At 37.1% G+C, this 24,409-nt stretch overlaps 13 protein-coding genes across 13 annotated transcripts; 4 read left to right on the top strand and 9 right to left on the bottom strand.

Annotated features, from left to right (window-relative positions):
• Positions 1-11: 11 nt before the first annotated feature.
• On the top strand, positions 12-1,416 carry C9374_014057 (uncharacterized protein; the record flags this gene model as incomplete). Its single annotated transcript, XM_044690002.1, has 2 exons — positions 12-432; positions 614-1,416. 2 exons carry the CDS (start codon positions 12-14, stop codon positions 1,414-1,416), a joined length of 1,224 nt encoding a protein of 407 aa, XP_044553489.1.
• A 74-nt stretch (positions 1,417-1,490) lies between these two features.
• C9374_014056 (uncharacterized protein) lies at positions 1,491-2,783 on the bottom strand (the record flags this gene model as incomplete). The annotated part of the gene is made up of 1 exon (XM_044690001.1): positions 1,491-2,783. One exon carries the CDS (start codon positions 2,781-2,783, stop codon positions 1,491-1,493), a length of 1,293 nt encoding a protein of 430 aa, XP_044553488.1.
• Positions 2,784-2,812: 29 nt separating this feature from the next.
• On the bottom strand, positions 2,813-3,712 carry C9374_014055 (uncharacterized protein; the record flags this gene model as incomplete). Its single annotated transcript, XM_044690000.1, has 1 exon — positions 2,813-3,712. One exon carries the CDS (start codon positions 3,710-3,712, stop codon positions 2,813-2,815), a length of 900 nt encoding a protein of 299 aa, XP_044553487.1.
• A 389-nt stretch (positions 3,713-4,101) lies between these two features.
• Positions 4,102-4,770, bottom strand: C9374_014054 (uncharacterized protein; the record flags this gene model as incomplete). Its single annotated transcript, XM_044689999.1, has 1 exon — positions 4,102-4,770. One exon carries the CDS (start codon positions 4,768-4,770, stop codon positions 4,102-4,104), a length of 669 nt encoding a protein of 222 aa, XP_044553486.1.
• Positions 4,771-5,141: 371 nt separating this feature from the next.
• On the bottom strand, positions 5,142-6,830 carry C9374_014053 (uncharacterized protein; the record flags this gene model as incomplete). Its single annotated transcript, XM_044689998.1, has 2 exons — positions 5,142-5,770; positions 5,831-6,830. The coding sequence occupies 2 exons, from the start codon at positions 6,828-6,830 to the stop codon at positions 5,142-5,144; spliced, it is 1,629 nt and encodes a 542-aa protein (XP_044553485.1).
• A 345-nt stretch (positions 6,831-7,175) lies between these two features.
• C9374_014052 (uncharacterized protein) lies at positions 7,176-8,144 on the top strand (the record flags this gene model as incomplete). The annotated part of the gene is made up of 1 exon (XM_044689997.1): positions 7,176-8,144. The coding sequence occupies one exon, from the start codon at positions 7,176-7,178 to the stop codon at positions 8,142-8,144; it is 969 nt and encodes a 322-aa protein (XP_044553484.1).
• A 124-nt stretch (positions 8,145-8,268) lies between these two features.
• Positions 8,269-10,014, bottom strand: C9374_014051 (uncharacterized protein; the record flags this gene model as incomplete). Its single annotated transcript, XM_044689996.1, has 1 exon — positions 8,269-10,014. One exon carries the CDS (start codon positions 10,012-10,014, stop codon positions 8,269-8,271), a length of 1,746 nt encoding a protein of 581 aa, XP_044553483.1.
• Positions 10,015-10,333: 319 nt separating this feature from the next.
• On the bottom strand, positions 10,334-14,163 carry C9374_014050 (uncharacterized protein; the record flags this gene model as incomplete). The annotated part of the gene is made up of 3 exons (XM_044689995.1): positions 10,334-10,816; positions 10,866-11,128; positions 11,193-14,163. 3 exons carry the CDS (start codon positions 14,161-14,163, stop codon positions 10,334-10,336), a joined length of 3,717 nt encoding a protein of 1,238 aa, XP_044553482.1.
• A 185-nt stretch (positions 14,164-14,348) lies between these two features.
• On the bottom strand, positions 14,349-15,338 carry C9374_014049 (uncharacterized protein; the record flags this gene model as incomplete). Its single annotated transcript, XM_044689994.1, has 1 exon — positions 14,349-15,338. One exon carries the CDS (start codon positions 15,336-15,338, stop codon positions 14,349-14,351), a length of 990 nt encoding a protein of 329 aa, XP_044553481.1.
• A 392-nt stretch (positions 15,339-15,730) lies between these two features.
• Positions 15,731-17,172, top strand: C9374_014048 (uncharacterized protein; the record flags this gene model as incomplete). The annotated part of the gene is made up of 4 exons (XM_044689993.1): positions 15,731-16,268; positions 16,387-16,491; positions 16,557-16,783; positions 16,888-17,172. 4 exons carry the CDS (start codon positions 15,731-15,733, stop codon positions 17,170-17,172), a joined length of 1,155 nt encoding a protein of 384 aa, XP_044553480.1.
• Positions 17,173-17,181: 9 nt separating this feature from the next.
• C9374_014047 (uncharacterized protein) lies at positions 17,182-20,827 on the bottom strand (the record flags this gene model as incomplete). Its single annotated transcript, XM_044689991.1, has 4 exons — positions 17,182-18,089; positions 18,145-18,469; positions 18,520-20,271; positions 20,330-20,827. 4 exons carry the CDS (start codon positions 20,825-20,827, stop codon positions 17,182-17,184), a joined length of 3,483 nt encoding a protein of 1,160 aa, XP_044553479.1.
• An 857-nt stretch (positions 20,828-21,684) lies between these two features.
• Positions 21,685-23,223, top strand: C9374_014046 (uncharacterized protein; the record flags this gene model as incomplete). Its single annotated transcript, XM_044689990.1, has 1 exon — positions 21,685-23,223. The coding sequence occupies one exon, from the start codon at positions 21,685-21,687 to the stop codon at positions 23,221-23,223; it is 1,539 nt and encodes a 512-aa protein (XP_044553478.1).
• Positions 23,224-23,299: 76 nt separating this feature from the next.
• C9374_014045 (uncharacterized protein) lies at positions 23,300-24,055 on the bottom strand (the record flags this gene model as incomplete). Its single annotated transcript, XM_044689989.1, has 1 exon — positions 23,300-24,055. The coding sequence occupies one exon, from the start codon at positions 24,053-24,055 to the stop codon at positions 23,300-23,302; it is 756 nt and encodes a 251-aa protein (XP_044553477.1).
• Positions 24,056-24,409: the final 354 nt, after the last annotated feature.

Genomic DNA, 24,409 nt, shown 5'->3' with positions numbered 1-24,409 from the left:
CACACAACAAAATGTCAACATTTCATGGCAGTGAACCATTCCTTCTTCCATACTTTGCCTTCTCTTTGTTCAACATACATGAGATTGCCAACTCGTCACTCAACAATAATACCTCTCCGGTCATCAATAACAACAACTCCACGACCAATTCAACACAACTCACTCCATATGTTCGAAATCAAAGCATTGTGTCTCTAACCATTGATGGTATTACATTTCCAGTGTTTTCATTTCTCGTTTGCTTTAAACTGTTTCGTTTGTTTATGCGATGGAAATCATTGGTACAAAACAACAAGTATTTACAAACTTTGATTATTCCATTGTCGGCACTTCAAATTCTGGCGAGTGCTTCTGGTATTGCGACAGCGACTGCAAAATTAGTGGAAGCAAGACAAGTCGTTCCTCAAGTACTATTAATGATCAATTATGAATGTAAGTTTTGGTGATGTGTGTGTTCCGAAGATGATGTGTTAAATGTCGTTTTGTTTCGTTTTGTTTCGTTTGGTTTCGTGATGGATTTTAAATTTCTTGCGCAATTCTTTGACACAACCACGGAACATGCGTCATGGGTCGGATTTGTTCGAATCATCAACTTCATTTTCCCAATACCTAGGTATTGTCATCACAGCAGGTCTTTGCTTTTTATCTCAATGCCTCACCACCAAAGTTCTCTATGAAATTTATTACAATCCGAAACGATTGTGGATGCAGAATGGAGAATTTGAAAAAACCAAAAATCATCAAACTGCAATTCGAATTTACTCGATCGTGGCAGGTGTGGCAACAGTTGGATTACTGTCATTGCTTGTTCCAGCCATTTTGATTTCATTGACTGTTCCCTATTATGGAGAAAACAATCCATCCTTCGATGTGGAAAGTGCAGTGCGTGCTTCTCTCTACATTTTTTATGCCTCAATTGCCATTTCTGGATTGATCATGATCTTTTCATGTATTAGTGGTGTGATTAACTTTTATTTGACAAATATTTTGACCAAACAATTGTTGAATGATGAGATGGGAAAGGTCACTTCAAAGAGAAAGAAAGCTCAACGAACCATCATGATTGCCATTTCTCTTCAAACTTTTTTGAACTTGTTAGTGAATATTGTGGTTATTTTGGCCTCTGTCTCTGTGTTTGTCGATTATTACATGTTTATCTTTGCGTATGGTATTCAAAGAGTGGTTGTGTTCTTGTTCACTTTTGGAGTTCGATTTATTTATGGTCCTCTCGATGAGTTAGAAGGAAATATCAGTAAGGATATCAATGTTAAGGAAGGTCAGGATTGTTGGGAGAAGTTTATGGCTGCTCTATGCTGCTGCTGTTGTGGCGGAGAGACCAATAATAGCGGTGGAAAAAAACCATCCCATGATGCAAACACGTTGCAAACCTCAAATGAATTGAAAGATGTGAAATAATGTTTTCCTCGCTCAACAAAATTGACAAAATTTACATGATTCGAATATATCTGATACAACAATAACAACAACAATTAAATCACCTTTGACTCCTCTTCTTTCTTTGTCATTTTCAGCAAGACACTCTTTGGCAAAAATCTCAAGGCACCATCTCGAACCATTCGTTTCACACCAGATTTTGCTAAAAACACATCAACGCCTTCCCAAACTGTTTTCTTTTGAACATGTTTGATTCTTTCTTGCATGGCTGATTGATAATTATTGAATGCGCTTTCCAAACAGCTACTAAAGAAGACGCTCTTTTCCAATGGAATGGTGTGTAAATTCTCTTCACCTTCTTTGGATGCATGAAGTTCGAGAGCTGTTCTCAATTCTTGACCCAACTTTTTGGCAGCAATAATTGCAAGAGCACCTCCTTTACCGCTCAATGGTGTTAATGCTTGACAGGCATCTCCAACGAGAACACATCGACCCTTATGCCAACTATTAAGATTTCGTATTTGAGCTAAATCATCGTAATAGATTATTCGGCTGTCGAAAACGAGTTCCATGATGTCATGGAAGAGAAATTCACAATCCTTAAACTTGTCTTGCAAAAAGGTTTTTCGCTTCTCTGCTGAAATAAAGAATGTCTTCGAGTGATGAGACTTGTCTTGTTTTTTCTTTTTCGATGGTGATTCATTGGTTGTTGTTGTTGAGCATTCAACATCTTTCATGTTTTCTGTGGACGTGGATGGAAGGGGTTGTTCTGCCTTCTCATCAGTAGTGATGGGAGTAATGCTTTGTTTTGCAGCCACAGATTCATTCACCATTTCCATAAATGCTTCAGCAATTTCCTCATCTTCTTCATACATCTCTTCGTCATGGTCTGTCTCGGTACTGTCACCGCTGCTAGTGTGTAAGCTTGAACTTGTACTATCGTGAGTATGAGTGTTGTCGAAATGATAGTCATGCATTTTGCTAGCATCAAAGGAATAAAGTTGATTGGTGAGAGATGGGTCATGGTTCGAGATGGCATGTTTGGTATGGCCTTCTGGATTAGACTTTTTAAATAGAGAGAATCGTTTTCTGAGTTTTTCTGGAATAGATTCATGTTTCTCATGCTTTTCCAAATCGTTCATTGAGACTGCCATTCTCTTCTCTTGAAGCGGTTCAGCAGCACTATCCACAAAGGATTTGCTCACTCCAACACTGTACACTTGACTATCCTTTTCCATTTCTTCCTCTGAAGGTTCTCTGCTCACACAGGTAACAGCAATCTTTTTTCCATATCGTAATATATTGAGATACCTTCCATTGGTGAGAAGTATTGAGGCAGATTCAGCGTCCTTGACATGCTCCGCAATCTTTTTGGAGGCTTCTAACATGCGTGACAAACGTTCAGGTGTCAATGGCTCTAACCAGGAATTGAACTAGCTTGTGATGGATCAAACGAATCTGTTGATGATTTTTTAGCATCTCCATAAACACAGCTCCAATATTTTTCACTGAGTTGTTGCATGTCGTCGTCACAGGTAATCAAGTCTACAATAAACGAAAAGTATCCCACACCCAAAAAGTGCTTAAAGTTACTTTCATCACCAAATATAAGAGCTCTTGTTTGACTGTGAATACCATCGGCTCCAATGACTAGATCAAATTCTTCCTTGTCAATGTTGTAAAGTTTGCGGTCTTCCATAGCTTGATACACTGAGTTTTCAAAGTCTTCACCATCATTAAAAGTAATGAAAAGATCTCTCATTGAAGTACTTCTATCTCTCATTTGTGAGGAGCTTGTTGATGAATTGGTTCTATTCAGCTGCGTGAACGAAGACGAAGGGGATTGTGTGTCTTTCTGTGTTGTGGCAGGTGACTGAGCGTTGGATTCCTTCTTTTGGAAAAATCGTCTCCATCCAGGAGATTGAGACGGTATAGTTTGTTGTTTTTCTTTTTCAATTGCTACTTCCTCTAGTTTTTGCAAATCTCCTGAAGATCCAGTAGATTTTCTCTTTTGTAGTTTGGATAGTCTGTTCATTGGTGTTTCCTTTTTTTCATCCAAGTTACTGCAATCCAGGGCTTTTCTAGGTGTTTGAGGTGTCTTCCTTTGAGTTTCTTTCTGATTTTGTAAATGCAGCCAGTCGCTCTTATTCATGAGTGTGACTTCAATCTTGTCCTTATTGAACAAGCTTGGTCTCATACTGTAAATAACATGATTCATTCTAAAATGATTACCATCATCTTCGTCGTGATTAGAGTCTGCTCTATTGCCACAAACGTTTGTTAGAACTGTGACGTTTCCATTTCGTCTGACAATCATTGGTTTAATTCTTTTCATCAAAATTTCGTGAAATTTGTGTCTTTCATATCTTCGTCCCTCCTCCTTATATATGGCGGCGCAATTGGTACTAGAAACCTGTCAGATATTCGTCAATCCCACGTCAGCTGATTTGAGTAAACTCCAAAGGAATCAAAAATAAAATGAGTGAGTCTCTTCCTGATTGGTTTGCAAGGTTTGAAGAACGAAGCAACTTGGTTCTTACTGCACAACAGACAAACTGAAACGAAATATAGAGCCATAGGACGTTACACCATTATTCGCTTCAGCTGAAGCTTGTAAAACAACAGCGTGCCAACGAACAGCTCACGGAAGACAGATCCTTGCTAGCACCCTAAACCAGAACTATTACCAATTCTACTGCATGACATTCAACGAATAAATTTTTTTATGCTTTCATATTCATTTTTGACTTGACGAATATCTGACAGGTTTTTAGTGCGCTTCAACGTCGGATGCGCCGCCATAACGGAGCTCTCATCAAAACTTCTAACATGGCGACCGTTCTGTGTGAAAAAATGTTGTTTGGTTCTTGGAATCTCGATACTGTTCAATTCCTCTTCGATATTCATTTCCTTCAAAGTACGCAACACCTGTTCTCCTTCCAATGTGATAACTGCACCAACTTGTCTGTACATGGAGGCTTTTTCTACAATTGTGATTTCAATTGGTAAATTACCATGATAATTAGTCGTAAATTGATTGGTATGATTGAGCAAATAGTACGCTGAAACTAGACCTGCAAAACCTCCCCCGCTTATTAAAATTTTGAAAGTATTTCCATGATGATGAGGATGGTCCTCCGACGTACTATTACTTAGATTGTCTTGGAATATTGAAGAAGAAGCTGTTTGATAGTTTGTTATCATAGAAGCTGACCTAGCGGCATGTTGATGATGGTAATGGTGATGGCCAGTTGAAAGTGGCTGTGGAAGAGAAGACATATCGTAGTTCTCAGAGATGGATTCGTCTTCATCTTCTCCGAAATATCGGTTAGAGCTAATGTCTGTGCTTGTTGTAGTGTGGGAGACAACTGGCATTTGTAGCTCGGGATGTTGGCCTTTTTTTGTATTAATTTGGGTTATTTAGTCTGTTGACGGCTGTCTAAATATGGAGATTTTAAGAACACTGTTGTGTTGAGACTTGAGCGGAAGTATGGATGAATCCTTCGTGCTGCATCCAACAAAAATTCAGCATTTTAGTACCATTGGTAAACATGGTAATATTCTGTCGCTTTTAGTAGTGTTAAACGTGTGACTATACCCATTGGCGATTGGAATACAAAACTCAATGTCCAGCCTTCGCATCATGAAATGCAAACAAGGAGAAATCATTACTCTTTAAATGGATAAATTTTAAAGAGCTGTTTTTTGGTGTTTGTATGATCGTATCATGGCACAATCATTAACCACTACTCTCCAACTGCAATATATCTAGCCGAGTGTGCAACGTCAACCATAACCTCAAGCTCAATAAACTCTTCTACCACTTCAGGTGGAACTCTAGCACACCGATGAAAATCGATTGCTTCTAACAATGGAAAGCTGCCTCTTGTTCTCTTTTTTAATATTGCCAACAATTTCTGAATGTCTTCCAACGCAATAGCGCTTAGAGACAAATCTAATATTCTAATTCGAGAAAGTAATGCACAATTTCCAATTAATGGGACAAATAGATGAATGTTTTCACAATTTCTAATTCCAAAATATTCTAGAATGGGAAATTTACCATTTTCTTGCTCACTTAAGAGGTGTTCTAAATGTTGACACACAATCTCGTTTCCATACCTGGTATCTCCAAACCACAATTCCAGATGCTTGAGTTGTGGAAAATGGCATTTCAATACAGAGCTCAATGTTTTGGACTCCATCCCACCAGACACTAAAATCAAAATGGATAGATAATTACTTCTAATAACCGAGAATGAACAATATTTGCCTCGTGATGCATACGCCTTTAAATTCGGACACAAGCTGAAGAACGCTAGTGGGTCAGGGTTGTACAAGCAGGATATCATGCTTTCATAATCGACCAAGTTGTCTATTCCAGTTTGTGACACATAATCGTAAATAATGATGCTTTCAGTCAAACACTACTTACGACAAAACAGAGAAACAATGTTAGTAAGGGGAAACACTTCTTGATTGGATTCCATGAAATTCAGAAATTTGGAAGCTACTCCATTAAATGTGGATTCATAACCAAGAACAATCTCTTCAAGTTCGTACCACTGATACCCATCGTATTGTTCAGCGTCCGCATAGTAAAATAAGTCCTCAAGTTGTTGTGTAACATCGGGCATGTTTTTAGCCATTTCCATTGCCTCCTGTCTTTTCGTTGATTGTCCATTATAAAAATAGTGATAGGTCCTTTTTCCAAAATATTTTGATTTCAAATCATGATTAAAGTACTTTCTCATAAATAGCCTATCTTTGATAATTTTCTTAATCAGAGCAAGCAGTGCTTGATTTTCATTCTTTTTCAATGTTCTTGAGGGAGTAATACCATTTGTCTTTCTTAATATTGAAACTGAGTTTTCCCATGCTTTTCTAATCAACATTAATTTATGTTCTGTCATGGTGCAGTTCTTCACATAGAGCTTTTGTAATATGCTTTTCATGGATTGAAATACTTGTTCATTCAATTCTAAATAGTCATAGTCATCACAAAAGTGATAATGCTCATTGGGATATAATAGTCCGCCATACATTTTAGAACTACCATAGTATTGATAGTATTGGCTTGTAAATATCTTTTTATGTTTAAAAGATGATGGTTGTTGTAAATAATCAATGGTTAGACGATCAATTTCTTCTTGTTTCATCACAAATAGTTCGTTATACAAGTTAATAAACAATTGTCTGTTATTTGCAATTTTTCGGTAAAAGTCCTTGCTCACCAATAGGCAGCTCTTGAAAACCGTTTTCCAATCTAAATATTGCAAGATGATGTAACACAAGACATCTGTCGGAATAGATGAGAATGATGAAGTGGCAGAATATTTTGAAATAAAAGCTGATGGTGTTAATTGGTAAATGTCATTGCAAAACAATTCGTCATCATCACGATCATCGGAGCAAACAGTGATGTCTTCTTGCATTTTTAAATTTGAATCCGAAAGAGAGAGTTGTCCCTCGATAAAAAACCCTCCTATTAGAGAGCTTATAATCGTTGAAAGAAATAAAATGAAATGAAATTGAAATGTGTTTTTTGTGTTAGGAAGTTTCTCAAGAAATGAAATGAAATCGAAAATTCCCCATCAAAAAAATATTTCGTCATGCCAGCAACTTCCGACACAGCATCAAGCCAACTCTCTCGCTTCGCTCACCTACTCAATCATCAAGTCAGCCGTACAAAGCAACACAGACCAACTCACATCATCACATCGAACATCTACCCAAATTAGAGAGAAACAACCGAAATTCGTTCTCAAAAGAAAGAAAAAATGAAAGCAAGCCTTGATGACACTTCTCGGCAGGAAGAAAAGAAGAAGCAGCGAGAGCTCGCTGTACGGTTCGGAAAGGCCATGATTCGCAAAACTTACAAAGCTAAAAAGAAAAGAGATAAACGTGTCCATGTTGGAGTGGTTTGTGAAGATGATATTATTGTCCGAAGCAGTAAACAAAAAGAACCGATCAAAACCAAACGAAACACAACCATAGAATGCAGTGATTCATATGAAAATGATGAATCAACAAAAAATAATGGAGACCACTCATTGGCCCAATCAATTTTTGAAGAGAATTCATTACTGGACGATTCGAATCAAGAGGACGCCACAAAACAAAACTCTCAGGATGAAGATTCTATAAAAATTCCAACTACTAAATACTATGAAACTATTGGGTTTTTAAATGACTTGGAATTTATTGAAATAAGTAAATTTTCAAGCATCAAAAGAAAAGTATTGGAAATTAAGAAGGTAGTAGATGGTGGTTTAAATTATGATGAGTTAGAAGAAGATTTTCTATCCAAGCCTTACAAGCTCTATGTATGCATACAAAAAGATAGCAGAAATATGGTTGCATGTTTGATCGCCGAAGGTATTACAAAAGCAAAACCAATTATTTTCGAATCACGAAAAAACTCTACAAGCAGTTTGGATTCACTCTATCAAGTTTTTAAACAAACAATGAGCACACAACTAAGTTTAAGTTTAGATGCACAACCATCACCAACAACTACTCACTTGAACGATAATCATCCAAGTTTGGACATGACAGATATGAATTTTCATGACCTTTCTGAATGTTCAAATTCCGAATACACAAAGGCCGTTCTTGGGGTTAGTCGTATATGGGTTAGCAACACAATGAGAAGGCGAGGTGTTGCAAGCAAATTATTGGACTTGGCACGAGAGCATTTTACTTATGGATACAAGGTTCCAAGGAAATATATTGGTAAGTGGTGGTAATTCATGGACTGTTTATATATCAGATGCTTTTAAAAGCAATTACACCCTTCACGCCACTCGGTTTTATCTTCATTGTTCAATATTTGTCGAGAGGGAAAGCTGAAAGAGTTCAATCCGTGTTGGTCTATTGAGATGCTTGGTTATATCCAAACAAGGAACTTAAACGTTTCATAGATGCGTTCGCCAAGTCACTAACATAGCTAAGGGTCGTGGTTGTTGGTGGTGTAGTAGTTGTTGGTTGAGCTTTGCCATACAATCTCGAGTACACAAATACAGAGAGAGCTGCAACGGTGCATGTAGTTAATGAGCTTACAACAAATTTCTTCAACTTTTGGATGGTTTCCTCTCTCTTCACATGTGAATTCCAAGCGTCAGAGTATGTTCTCTCTGGAGTAAATGCAACCATAGTATACAATGGTTTGAATGCGTGTACGGTTGGGAAGTTTCTATGCAAGAATCGCATGATTGCCTGTTCAACAAGGAATAAGGGATCTGCAGTCTTTGCACGCATCACCACAAAGTTGTGGAGTGACAAATTAAGGATGGCGTCAGCAGAGGGTTTTCGTTCTTCACTGTATCTTGTAAAAACTCTTTCCAACAACTCAGAACTAAATTTGTCATTCTTCCATCCATTCTTATTTTGTTCCTCCTTAAGTATGTTTGAGAAGACCAAACAATCTTCAAATCCGCAATTGACTCCTTGTCCATAAAATGGAATAATTGCATGAGCAGAATCTCCCAACAGTACTACTTTTCCTTCATAATGATGAGGGTTGCATTGAATGTAAGACAAGGCACTTGTTGGATTGGAATTCCAATCTTCCATTAAATGATCTTTGACCATATCATATGCATCAGGAAATTGTTCCTTAAAGAATTTGCGAACATTTTGTTCCTTCTTTTCTTCTGTCAACTCGTCATAACTCTTACAATCTCCGAGCTCAACACTTTCAAAGGAGGGCTGACCATAGGCAGTTTTTTCATCTTCCCCGTAATCCTTCTTCTTCAAATGACGCATGAACAACGTGAAAGTAAAGTCTTTTGTTGGATTTGGTAAGGCAATGAGCATGAAATCACCACGTGGCCAAATATGTAAACAGTCCTTTCTCATGATAAAATCTTTCGTTTTTGGGTCAGCTCGAATGGATAATTCTTTGTAAGCATGTGAAATATAGGTTTGTGAATAGGAAAATCGAGCATTGGGATTGATTTGTAATTGTTGACGAACAAAAGAATTCAATCCATCACATCCAATAATAAATTTTCCTGTAACGCTGTGTGACACGTTACTCTTATCCTTGTAACTCAGTATTGAGATTGTTTCTTCCTTTCCATTCTGGGAGTCAGTAATTTTTCTAAACTCTAATTTCGTAGGTGTCACTTCAAACACAACTTGAATGCGACTAGAGAATCTCTTTTCCAATTCTTCCAACAAGAAACAATTCAAATAGTGTCTTCCAACAGAAACAATATATTCATTTTCATTCGTACCATAAGGTTGATATCCCAATTTGCCTTCTCCGAATTGATCTTGTTGTTCAGCTGTTTTGACTTTATCTTTCATGTGAAGACCACGACCAGTCATTTTTAATCCAATCTGTTCATTTTTGAAATGATCAATGAAACTCTTATCAATACCTCCGAGAGCTTTGAAAGCACGATGACTAATGGCCAAGTTGATGGATCTTCCTTCATATCGGTGTGATCGATAATCCTGTCTCTTGTCAATCAAAATGACTCTTTGCGAATGATGTTGTGCCATGTAAAGAGCAGCCAAACATCCAACCAATCCAGCACCATTGATGATGACTGGAAGGTCTTGATAATTTTCAGATGTGGTCGCCGTGTGCGAAGGTTTGTTTGCAGACATTTTTTTGTTGTGGTGTTTGGTTGGCTGGCACACCAAGTTTGTATTAATATGGTGAATTTTGTGAGTGCTGCAACTTGAGAACAAACCCTCTTCCGTTTTACAGGACGCATGCACTTGTACAGAGATTTATCAATTGGATCTTTGCAATTTCTCAGCTTGATCTCGTTGAGAAATTGCACTCAAAAAATAAAACGTTCATGTTCATCATCCTGCACGGATTTCAAAAGCGCCAATAAGATTTTGATGAATATTTTGATTTGAAGTGTATTTTATAATCATTAAATCCAATCATTTCTTGGAGATGAACAAGAGAGTTGCTTTAAATTTTGAAAAATCCACCAGTCGTAAAGAATTTCTGAATAATCAATTTGACAATTGCTGGCGGGAGAGTTGCCAATAATGAATAGAACCAATTCTTGTACATGTTTTGATCAATGGTAAGGAATAGATATCCATGAATATCAAATCGGCATCCAATCATATTTTGCATTCGTTGTAATTCATTCCAATATTGAATGTAGTGGAATGTTTGAGCAAATTGATTCACTTGTTCCTTATTTTCTTGAGGATAGTTGTTAATGAGTCCTGTAACCTTGGTTCTCATCTTTAACATGGTAATGATATTTTTCCATAAAAAGAAGTACAAGGTTGCACATGGATCAATGACAAAAAACAATACAGCCAGATCCAAACCTAATACAATGTACATGGGTTGAAAGTTTTGTGGAGTGAATTCAATATTTGTGAAGAGTGAAATTAATGAAAGTACTACTGAGCCTGCCTTTGCCAAAACAAAAACAATCTTTTTGGAAATAATAATTGCATGATTCATAGTCATTACAAATACGTACCACCAAATTATGTTTCATGGTTGACATTTTAGCATCCACAGTTTTCTGAATAAAAGTCATATTCTTGTACCATTGAGTAATCATATTCACATCGAAAAGGTAGAATTGATCTTTGGAACATTTGATTTTGACTTGTTTCTTGGGGTCAAATTCGATATTTTCTGATGAATGATGAATTTGAAGTTTGGCTTTTGTGTCTTCAAGCATCACAATGGCTTCTTTGAGTGAAGAGGTAATGGACTGGTTGACATCCATCCAAACCGCTGTGTGTCGTTGAAAAGTTGTTACATTTAACAACAAATACAATTTCACATCATGACTACTTACCCACCAAAGGATAAAACATTAAAAATCCAAATATAAAATTGCACGTCACAATTAAGAAAGTATAAGGATTGGACACGATTGGAATGGGTGCCAATTTGAACCATGAAAACACTTGAGGAATCAAAAAGTATCCACAAAAATAGGAAATGACAAAGAGTGTAAAGCTAGATCCAGGCCGAATGGAACGAATGTACTTTAAATTCCTCTCATTGGTATATACGTGCTTATATTTGCTCTTCTTGAAAAGAACTGTTCCATTGGTAATTCTTGTGAAAGAATAATCTCTCTCATTGAACCTTTGTAAAAATTCTGATGAATTCAAATAGTTCACATAATCTTCCTTAGATTTAAAGTGTTGGATTTTAACTCTTTCAATTTCATTGTCTTCTAAATCTTCGTATGGAAATACTCGATCGTCCTTGGTGGTCACAATAACATAATCGTCTTGTTTCACTTCATCAGCAAGTGTTAATAGCTTTGAGTCGATGGCTTCTTCTTCTAACACTAAATTGTGGTCATTGTTCAGGGATGGAGAATTCTTCTTCGTACTCATTAATTCATAGGACACATAATATCCTCCATCATTTTCCTCAGAGTGTAAATCCCAATTCGATGGATGTGCATTCTCTTGTTGTCCTGGATCAATCATTTGGTGCAACGTTTTCACAAGTGGAACAGAATTGTTAGTGGCCTTTCGTTCTCGCTTCTTCTTCATTTCCATTAATCGACTTTCATACTTGGCAAATGAAAATGCACCATTCACATAACCACTAATAGTGGAATAAGGACTATCAAATATTAAATTATAGAGTCTTCGAGTCCACTTGAAGAAATGAAGACCCATAAACTTGAGAAACGTGGTCTTGTAAACAAAAAGGAATGAAAATAGAAATAATACAAATAGACAACACAAAAAGACAATCTCTACAGGATGACTACTTTGCCTATTCGAAGGTTCCAAAGCTTCATACAACGACAACATGATGGTAGGTGCTCCACACAAACACGTAATGAATAGTGTCATGTTAGCAGTCATTAACACATCAATGGGCCATGTTAAAACAGCAACTGCGAATCGAGTGCAACCCTTAAATCGAATGACATGTTTGGTAAAGAGACTGGATGGATCAAATTTGGAAGAAGAGGTCATTTCCTTTACATGATCATGGAGCTGTTCTTCCTGTGTTGAGGATATGAGAGGAGTTTCCAGGGTCTGTTCAGAAGCGTCATGTTGATTTCTCGTTCTTTCCCTTACATATTTAAAATCCACATAGGATAGAACAGCCAATACTAAAAAGGCAATCAATGAAAGTACAAAGATCAATACAGCTGCAGTAATGAGTACATTCATTCTGAACTTGGCATACATGTGATAGAGAAGGGAAATGTTCTTGACAGTGCTTAATAAGGAGTACCATGCTAAATATCTCACTCCAGTAAATTCTGTTTGTTCATAGAAAATGTTATGCAAATAAAATAAATATTGTGGAGTGTTTTTGTAATATCGACGTTTCAAATACGTTGCCTTTTCCTCAATTTCGTCCTTATTGATTACTGAAAAGTAATATTTTGGTATTAAATGTATGGCACTCGTTGCCATTGCAGTTCCAATAGAGTGAATAAACGTCACAATATTAAGTGAAAAATCATAAAGTGGTACGTTTTGAGGAGACTCAATGGTATAGAAAAATGAAGAGCCAATTGCAACCATCATTCCCAAACATAGTAAAACTATTCTAAATTTCAATCGAAATGATTTTGCAATCTTTTCAACAAATGATGTTTTTCGTTTGTGTGAAATGGAACTCTCAGGAATACTTGTCTTTTTGTTTTCTCTAATTTCCAACAATTGTAATTCCTTCTTCCGTTGCTCCTTGTTTTTACCTCCCTGATCGAATAAAGCTCCAAAAAAGGGTAGGGTCACAAGAATGAGAAAATGAATGGCCAACCTCAATGAAATGATGTCATTGACACCTACATTGACACGCTCAGCCCAATACCATCCACCAGAATTGAGAGGCATAATTCTCACTCCAAACCAAAACAATGCTGTCATACACAGTAAAAACGTCATCATCAAGAGGTATGCTAAATTTCTTTTCAACACTTGTTTGATTTTCTCAACAAATGTTCTCTTTGAATCGTACATTTGATGTTTTAACAATTCTAAAGTTTGTTTTTTTGAATCAAATAACGAGGGATGATTTTGAAGATATTGATAAATCTCTAAACTTGTGTACGAGATGACTGAAATGATCACAATAAATCCCAAATATAACAAGACACTCATGACTTGAGCTGGAGTGATCCAATCTTGTAATGAAATAATTTCATCAAAGGCAAATTTGAAACTCCGTGAAGTGAGCGCAAAAGAGAGTATCACTCCTGGACTTGAACCATTCGTTTCACACATCTCTGAGAGTAATTTATAGGCACATAGCTCATGAACTGCCAAAGCCACGCCACAAATAATCCGAAAGGTATAAACCATCTTGACATTATCCACAACAATGTCATTCATACTCATGTAAAAAACGATAATTGATAGATATTGTACTAGAGAGCTCAGTACTAATCCACACAATGTTCCAAAATGTAACACATAGTGAATGTTCGAGTAAATGGAGCGTCGCATCGAGAACCAAAGTAATAAAATTACACTCAATGCAAATGCAATGGCTGTTGTCACCATAGATGCAATTCTTAGAGGATAATCAAATAAATCATCGTAGGCCTGTGCTTCCTGGTCGGAAATATTCAGTCGAACACTGACATAGTGTGAAGGGTTGAAGGCATCAAGGGCAAAAAAGCCAAATGTCAACGAGCACCAAAGCATTCCCAAATTGTAGGTCTTGTAGAGAACATATCTACCTTGTCCTTTTTGTTTGAATGATTGTTCATACAGTTTGTAAGGATCATAGGGTTCTTGAGGATGCAATGGTGGTTTACGGTGTCTTTTCGTTGTTGACATTTTTTATGATTTTTTCACCAAGAGCGACGACATGTGAACGTTATAATCCGAAAAGACTTGATTATTCTCAAAGTTCATGTGAGGGTTTGGATTATTCTCAATACTCATTTGAGGGTTTGGTAATCAGAATAGGTATCAATGATGATTTAAGGAGTTGCTGTTGTTGTTGTTGCATGAAGTTCTCTTTATTCAGAGAACGAAAAGCTAATGTCCATGGTTCCAAACTGTCGTAAAAAGGATGGTTTTTGTTGTATTGGTTTCTTCTTGGTGAAAAAGAGAACATAATTCGAAGGGGTTATGAACGATTCAAGATTGTGAGTGAAGGGTGTTGGAAGCTGATTACCATGACAGCAAAACCATTTATGTAATGCAGTATTCCAGAAGCAGCACGAATAAACACCACTTGTCCCTAACCCTTCATGGTTGGCCACAGCAACTAAATCATACAATTGGATGGCTGATCCCTCTTGTGTGTAATATCTGAATGGTAAAGGAGTTTTTACATCTAACGAGAATAGGGTATTGGACTTTTGCAGAGTAAATGTTTCATAATTGAAAAAATATCGATCTAATTCTAATACGAGTATTTCAGGTGGTTTGGAAATAAGGTCACTTTTTCGGGCAGTATATGTTGTGCCGCAAACTTGACAATGATATCCATCAACATCTTCAATCAATGCAGTATCTAGAATTCCAGTGGACTCAAATTCTTTCCACTGTTGCGTTGAGACTTTGTGCTTGGATGTCATGTCTGTTCGAGGGTTATTGGTAAATGTGCAAGCTGGACACATTGTTAAGACGGTTGCTCGTTCAGTACAAAATACTGTTGCCAGTTCATGATTGGCATCCATCAACAATGATACCATTGTAACAAATAATTCCATGATATCGGGATTATCTGGTAGAGGGTATGCTTCTTTCAAAGTTTGTACCAATCTCTCCATTAATTGTTGTTGTTGTTGTAATGGATCTTGATTGCCTTTCCAAATATATTCCAGTAGATGATCAAAGGCTTGATGAAAGGGTGTTCCGTGTGGTGTCGATGATCGTCGTCCTGTTCCGAACAAGGCATAATTTGCTACTGGTTCCAAATGAGATAATATTTGAATCAACACTGGAAATACTTCATAGTTGGGATAGGAAAGAAGAGCAATCCCTCGTGAAGGAGAAGACATTTTTATACTTTTAACTTGATCATCTTTGATAGATAGGATGAGAATGTGAAACAGTGATGTAGATGCGGATGTGAGGATTACAATTTTCAAAACAAACAAAATGTGGACCCCACCCTTCGAATGTCACCATTCATCCATTGCACTGTTTTTTCAATAATAATAATCCTATTCACACCGTCAACAATAAGTCACAACAACGCATTGTCCGAGCTCCTTCTTCCACAACAACACTTCTTGTGATTCTACTCTTACTTTTAAATCATTGGATTGTGAACTCGGTCCATAGTGAACAAATTCTCATCGGAGGATCTTTTACTTTCATATCCTCAACATCTTCACAACAACTCTCCAATGAAAATAATCATCAAAAAACTCCAATCAAGAATCTTGCCATGTATAATACGGAAACGCATTCTCTCACTCCTTTTTATCAAATTCCTCCCGATGGAGTGATTCATGTCATTGTATATGAACCAAAATGTGACTTGTTATTTATTGGAGGTAAATTTACGAGTATTGATGGTGTGAAAACTGGACCTATTGCTGTCAAAATGGGAGCAGCATCGACGAGTAGTAGTAGTAGTAGTAATAGTAATGGGAAAAATCAAACAAATTCTTTATGGACCTCCTTAAATGTATTTGATCGTGACATTTATATGGGAGAATGGTCTGAAAATGCAACAATTTTGGATATCAAAGTATTTTATAATAATGTATTTAAACAATGTCAACCCTCTATTTTGATGGCTGGACAATTTACAAAGGCAGCTGGCATTGAAAATGTCAATAATATTGTCATGATTGACACCAATTCTTTAAAGTGGGATTTATTTGCTAACAGTGCTGGAGTGAGAGGCGTAAGAGGAACCTCTATCCATACAGTTCTCATTCATGATGATAATTATATTTATGTGGGTGGAAATTTTCCAGGTAAGTGTGAAATGTAATTAGGTGTGCATGACTCTGTTAACACATTGGAATTGAATGATGGTTCATTTGAATTCTAATGTGATGAATGGTGTGACTTTATGTGAAAATGCTTGAAAAGACTACTTTAAAAGGTATCAAAACGGGAAATGGGAAACTTTACTTCAAGGTCAATTAAATGGTCCAGTGACATCTATTGCTCTTCAAAATAATCACATCTATGAAGGTAAGAAAATTAATAAGAGTTGGTTATTTGAACGCTTGTTCATTCTTGATTCATAACAATCATAGATGTGTTTGTAGTTGGAGGAACATTCACTGCGCCAAAACAATACTTGTTTCTTTACAAGCCAAGCAAGTCCATACATTATATACGACATTTCAAAAAGAGGGTTGTTTTATTCACGCCAACTCAAGTGTTTGACGATTCATTGAGGGGTATTAAGAAAATGGATATTTATCAAGATCAATTATATATGGCAGGTCAATTTGTATATCAGAGCGATTGGGGAGAAATTGTAAATTTCCTCAGCCCCAACATTAACGGATACGTCTCTCCATGCATCTCAATTCGACTCAATTATTCACAAACACTACTGTTCATACGCTTTCACTTTGTAAGCCACCATTTAAATTTTGTTCCAAAGGATCCTATGTAATGGCAAAACAAGATTTTGAAATGTTGCCCAATCACACTGAGTTTTATTACAAGGATTACATGACATTATTGTTGCACAAAGAGGATCGTGATGATATGGTGCTCGATGACGCAATCAATTTATTTGTGGATCCATCAGAGCCAGACATACCAGTGATTCATTCTACAATATTTATGGCAAGTTCAGCAGCTATCTGTCGTTTGTCGCTTGCCCTTATTGTTAGTGTGTCCATTATGTGGTTACTTTAAAACTTTATTTTACCAGAACAAGAATCTTAAATTCAACCTTCTGATAATCCATTTTCGCATTTCATCATAGAACAACATTGCTGCCATCCATGGAAGAGGATAAACCCAAAAATCAATAATCATATATCTAGTTTGGAAAATGTAGTCTCCAATGAAAGGACAATAAATGAAAATAGCCAGCAATGCAACTGAGAAAACAATACCCAGATAAACCACAAGATTTCCAAAAAATCCATGAGTAAAAACGCTCAAACGTCGAGTCTTGGTGCTAAATAATGTAATCCATTGACAAATGACAATGGATAAGAAATATGCAGTTTGAGCAGTACTTAAAATGTTGAGCTGATCACTTGGGGAAATATAGACTCCTGTTTCCTCGATATAGAGATCCTTCTTTGTATCAGTATTGAAATATCCATTCTTGCTGCCCCACCACAAATATCTTGGAGGCACACCATAAGTACTCATAGCGAAGAAATAGTTCATGAAACATGCCATCGTTTCAATCATACCCATTTGTAGATATGAATAGGCCAGAAGAGTAAAACCAACAAGGGAATCATTTCTTGAGCGAGGTGGAACTCTCATAATATCAGACTCAGCATTTTCATAAGCTAACGACACGGCAGCAACCAATTCAGTACCCAAGTCAATACACAACACCAACAAACCAGTCATTGGCAATGGAATACCAAAAACGACGTAAGCAAGGAAAGGACCTACTTCAGGGAACAAGTGAGTAAGTGTATAAGCAATAGACTTTTTCAAATTGTCAAAAATAAGTCTACCTTCTTGAACACCATTCACGATCGAAGCAAAATTGTCATCAAGAAGAATTAGGGCAGCAGCTTCCTTTGAGACGGCACTTCCTGAAATGTTCATGGCCACACCAATATCTGCCTTTTTCAGTGCAGGACCTTTTAGAATAGAGAAGAATATTTGAAACAAGTGAAGAGGTACTATAATACTTACTGTCATTGGTTCCATCTCCGGTCACAGCAACGCAATGGCCTAGCTCTTGGAATTTGCTAACAATCAACAACTTTTGTTGAGGAGATGTTCTTGAAAAAACAATTTGCTTCTTTTTCAAAATTTGAGACCATTCCTTGGCAGTCAGCTTGTCAATCTCTTCACCATGAAGAACGACAGCATCTGCACGAGAGTATGGTACGCTCTTTGGACTAACTCCTTCTTCTTCAGCAATGTCTTCAATAGTCTTGGCCTCCTGTTCTATAATACCTACTTGCTTGGCAATGGCTTTCGCTGTTGCTGGGTGATCTCCTGTGACCATGACAACCTTTGAACATATTGAATAAATTTAGGTTGAAAAAAGAGTAATCAACTTACCTGAATTCCTGCTGTTTTACATTTGTGAACTGCTTCAGGAACACCAATTTTTGGTGGATCAGTCAAACCTGCCATTCCCAAAAATATTAATCCTTCCATAGGTACCAAGCTGTTTTGCTGACCTTGGCTAGTATCTGCATTAGTTTTACCAGATCCTTCCCTTGTCTTTTGTTCTAAAACTATGTGCTCATCAACAAAGAGTTGAGCAAACCCAAGAACACGCTCTCCCTTTGAAGCAAAGAAGTTGTAAGCGTCTTGGAAGTACTGTTTCCAAGTTTCATCCAAAGGAAGTACTCGTCCTCCAATCTCAATATGTGTACAACGCTGAATGATTCTTTCAGGAGCTCCTTTCATCATTAACAAGGCTTTTCCAGGTCTTGAATGGTCTTGGTTATTGCTCCATGTTGGTGTAAGGTTGTTTTTCACAACCATTAACATGTACTTGTTCTTGGAATTGAATGGAATTGAATAAATTTCAGGATGGTCGTTTCTAAACTCTGCAATAGTTCCACATTCAGTTCTTGTTTCAATATATTTTATCAATGCTGATTCTGAAGCATCTCCTTTACATTCTCTATCGAGAATTGGCTTCACCATATTATCTTCATCTGGTAGAATGTAAGCAGTGGAACACAATGCAGCACATCTTCTTAATTTATCCTCTGTTGACAGATTTTCCTCTCCTTCCTTTGCATAAGTCGTCATTCCGGGGTCTTTTTTCATCATGTATCTATCCTTGTAATCAACGCTTCTAATAGTACCGTCACACCAAATTTCGACTGCTGTCATTCGATTTTGAGTAAGAGTACCAGTCTTATCAGAACAAATAACTGAAGTACTTCCTAAAGTCTCCACGTGCTCCAACTTTTTAACAAGAACATTAACTGCCTTAAGTCTTGATGCTGAAACAGTAAGACAGGCAGTGACAGTAGCAATTAAACCTTGTGGAATGTTTGCTGTAATGATACCAATTGCAAAAATAAAGTTCTGGAACCAGCTGTTACCAATAATGAAACCCAAGCAGAAGAACAATAAGGCCATACCAAAGGCAATAATACCAATCTTACGAACGAAGCCGTCAATTTCTCTTCTCAGAGGAGTTTTAAGAGTTACTGTCGAGCCTGCTAACATGGCAATTTGACCAATGACTGATTGATTACCACATCTAACGATAACACCATATGCCGAACCTTCAAGAGCCATTGTACCGTAAAATGCCAAGTTATTTGTTTCTAAAGGATTCTTTGAGGTCATTTCCACTGTTCTTGCTTGAGGGTCTGCTTCACCTGTCAGTGAAGAGTTATCTACTTTCAACTGTGTGACGTGCAATAGACGCATATCTGCTGGAATTTTATCACCAGCTTCAATTTTAACAATGTCTCCGAGTACCAATTGGGTGCACTCTATTTTTTGGGCAACACCATCTCTAATAACCCAACTGCTCTCGCTTTGCATTTCTTGAAAACTTTCGAGAATCTTTTCACTCGACTGCTCTTGCCACAAAGTAACAACGGCATTGAAAATGACAACAAGCCAAAGAATAGCTCCCAAGAAAAGATTAGGATACGACTCAGTTGTTCTTTCTATAGCTACATCAAGAAAAGATAACAATCCAGCCAAAATAAGTAGCAATGAAAAAAGGGATGTAAATTGTTCAATGACTTTGAATATGAATGGCCTCTTTTTTGGAGGAGCAAGAGCATTAGGACCGTTCACACGCAACCTCTCTGCAGCGACTTCAGCAGTAAGTCCCTAATTAATAAAGATGTTACATAGTTCATTCATCATCATTAAAAAAGTATGTACTTACTCTTGACTTGTCAGGTTTTTCCGAATCAAAACTGGTTGAGTAGTTTTCACAAACTTTGTCCACTGTCATTTCATGTTCGGTGATGTCAATCGCCTTGGCCTTGGCTTTTTGAAGAAACTGTCTCTCCTTCTTGCTCTTTTGTTTCAAAATGTTTGGATCCTTTAATTCTCTCTCTGCGCTCTGTACGATATCGATGGATTGTCTTGCTTCCTCAAAATAACGAGGGATGTCCATAGAACGCTTTGTTTTCTCTTGTGAGACTCTTCTTGCTAAATCACTAGAAGCTCTAGGAGCAGATGCTGTGTTTGAAGTATTGGGTTGTGGAGTTGTATTTGAAGGGGTATTCGAGTTTATAACCTTGTTTTTGTCCTCTGTAGTACCACCTTCATTGGAAGAAGGAGCGGAAGGCTGAGCTTGGTTGGAAATCATTGGAGTCATGTCATGATGGTCATCATGAATTTCCAACTCAATTTCGTTCGATGCCGATGGATGAGCCATTTCAATTTCCGTTTCTCAAGAAAGGCTTTTATGTTGTACTATTATCGGATTATACCAATAATACAATTTGTAATGATGGTGTGCTTGGATGAACAACAATAGTGTCAACCTGAAGCCAGCGCCAGAGAAGCTATGGAATCACCAAATGAGTATTATTGGCAAAGTATGATGATGGTAGTGTAGAAGAATATGAGATATACCAGCAACAACTTGTTAGCCTCTCTCAAAAGTAGGTAACGAATTCGAGAAGGTTGTGAATCACTACTATTGACCTCAAGCAGTCAAATTTGAAATTTGTATTTTTTTCGTTTAAAGAATTTCTTGTACGCTCACTCAATTCTGGGGATTGGCTTTCGTTCATCATCCTACTTCCATGTCAGAATACGATTCATGTTCTTCTCAAAAACAACAAGAACAATATATGTACAGTCCTCTTACGATTCCAACGTGTGTCAATGATTCTCCATGATGAAAAGTACAAAAGGAATTGATAAATGTTCCAAGGTCACCCCTCGAGAAAAAGGTATCAGTTCCAAATCCATGTCTATTACCGTTTCAAAATAAAACGAAACTCAATTACGACTCGATGCACACATAAAACTCAGAAAACTGTAAATTTTCATGGTGATACAGCACGTGTATGACCAATGCTTTTTACTTCAACGTTGGTCTGCACCCTGATATTGACTCCAAAGCAATTAATTCCTTTTCCCTTCCTTTTCTCCTCTCACACCTAAAAAATCTCATTGCGAGAATAACATTCTCAAAAAATTAGCAAGATGAGAAATAGAAGCCATCCTTTGCGTCATCATGCCTTCTTTGCCGTTGTTGTGGTGATGATGATGATCGCTACAACAATGACATTCGGAAAAGATGTAAATATTCTTCGCGGAGTCAAAACTCACAGAAAACTTGTGCCATTAAAGCCTTCAGCTGCTGGATTTTTGAGCATCTCATATTTGAATCAAATAATCAAGAAGGACAAGTCTGAATTGGAAGAGTTTATTCTCAAGACAGCTGTTCCTAATTTTAATGTGACACAATCTGTTTCAGTGATCGGAGAGGTTGATGTTTTCTTGACAGAAACAACAATCAAGAAAATTGATTTGGGAGAACAAATCCAAGCAACGTTAGACCCAAATCTTGACGCTTTTTATATTACTGTCTCACAAGCTAGCATCACATTGACCACAAAATATCTTTACAGACAGAAATCATTTCCACATTTGAGTGGGTCTGGCATCGCTAATGTAAATACGGAGAGCGTTTATGGAGGAATGAGAGTTGTTTTTAAATTAACAAACGATGAAAAGCCCCAATTCATATCAACTGTTGGATTAGAGTTATATAACATGAAAATTCATATTACAGATGGCGGTATTCAGGGATGGTTCATCAACTTACTGGAATCAATATTTGCAAACACATTCAACAAGATGATTGCTAAAGCTATTACTTCAACAATTGAAGAAAAGATTCAATCTGTTAATAACTATATTGCTCAACAACCATTCATCGTTCCTGTGACATTTGGTGACAAGCAATTAATGATTGACTTTGGTTTTGACACTTTCGAAACTGTTGATTACTTGACGATTGGGGCATCCTCACAAGTGAGGTTCTTTTCTCAAAACCTGGGAGAGAAATTACCATTCGATCCTGTCGATTTACCAACGTCAGTTCAAATGTCAGACTTGCTTCAAATTTATTTGACTGATTTTATTCCCAAGAGTTTTTTATATAGCCTGTATCAATCGAATCAAATGACATACCTTGTTACACCAGATATGGTACCTCCAACTGAAATGATTCAACTCAACACTACTAGTTTAAAGATTTATCTTCCTCAGCTTTACGAAAAGTATCCAAACAAATTGGTTCAAATCCTTCTTTCTAGCAATCCAGCCACTTCCCCATGCCCTCAATTTAATATTTCTCAAACTGGTATGAGTGCAGACTTTAAGGGAGAACTGCTGTTCCAAGTCATCAACACACCAAACAACACTGTAAATGCTTTCTCTTTGAATGTTGATGCCAGCTTCTCTTTCGATAACATTGCTGTGAAAAACAATGCTACTACCGTAAACTTGACTGCTGTGATTGACAATCCAAATGTTAATCTAACTTTGAGACAAAGCTGGATTGGTGACATGGACATTAAGAACTTTGCCTTCATTGTCAATATTGTTGTTACGAGAGGTGTAGTTCGTCAATTGAATCAACAGCTTGCAGAAGGTGTTCCTTTATTCAATTTGGACAATTATCTTCCTGGACTAATTATTGATGATGCTTCCTTGCGTCTTTTCAATGGATATATGGGTGTTTCTGTGACAGGTGAATACAAGCCCATAACAAACTCAAGAAAGTCTAACAAAGGAAACCTCAAATTGAATTAAACAATTTCTCTTTTGAGATTCAAGGTACAAAAGGAAAAATCGTGTATTAAATAATTCAATTTTACAAAACAGCGATCTAATCAGAGTAGTGTTTTGGGAGTGTGCCTCCTTGTCCTTCATGGTGAACTTCTCTTTCTACGCCATCTTTTGTAATGACTGCAAGACGAACAACACCACCACTGCTTCCGTCACGAGCCATGGCAAGAGACAAAGCGTTCCTCACGAATTGCTTACACTCATCCTTGGTCATTCCTTTCTTAAAGTTTGCATCACAATAACCATAAATATAAGTACTTCCCGATCCACCAATGCTGAATGGTTCCCTAATGAGAGTTCCTCCTAATGGAATTGTCCAAACGCTTCCACCATTCTTTTCATCCCAACCTGCACAAATTATACCAGCAAGTAATTGATCTTTATAATTATAACAGAAATCTTTGAACAGGTTTGCAGCTGTCTCTACTAATGGCAATGTGCCAACTTCAACCGAGTGAATTTTCAAGAAATAACGAACATAATCTGAGATCTGCTGGGTGTCGGCTGCTGATCCAGAACGACAAACATAAATTCTATCATGAACAGGTGTAAGCTTATCAGAAACTCTGTTAGCAATATAACTTCCGGTTGTTGTACGAGAATCAGCTCCAATCACCACTCCGCCATCAAATTCAACAGCCATAATAGATGTACCCATAGAGTGAGCCTCTTGCATGTCCCTGAGAGGGTCTTCAAATGGAAGGGCTTCAGAATAATTATTGTGTTGTAAAAGCGGTGCCGAAGGATGGGTTACTGGCTTATCTTTGGAGTGGAACAGATCGTGATTATTGTACATTTTTTTCTTTGATGAAACCAACGTTGGTATTTTTAGATTGGTGATTCCTTTGCTCCCCGAAAAAAATTGTTTTTCTCTCTTGGTCTCTGTCTCTGAAATGATTTAATGTCTTTTGTGTTTCATGATCCTTCCAATTCTTGAGCTTTGAATTAATGAAACAACTATTAAAAACCTAAAATTTAATGTTTTTCTTTATTTACATAATATTTGTATTGTATTTTTTGACAGACCTTAATGCTGAGGAGGAATAGTCAACCAGGATTTACATGGCCGTCTGTGGCATTGACAGATAGGGCACCCCCATATGTTTCTCTTGAAACCAAATTTACACCATTTACGGCAAAGAACTTTTCT

Source organism: Naegleria lovaniensis, assembly GCF_003324165.1.
Source record: "Naegleria lovaniensis strain ATCC 30569 chromosome Unknown tig007, whole genome shotgun sequence".
NCBI lineage: Eukaryota > Heterolobosea > Eutetramitea > Acrasida > Naegleriidae > Naegleria > Naegleria lovaniensis.
Note: the sequence above shows the minus strand (reverse complement) of the source record. Positions and strands in the feature narration are given on the sequence as shown.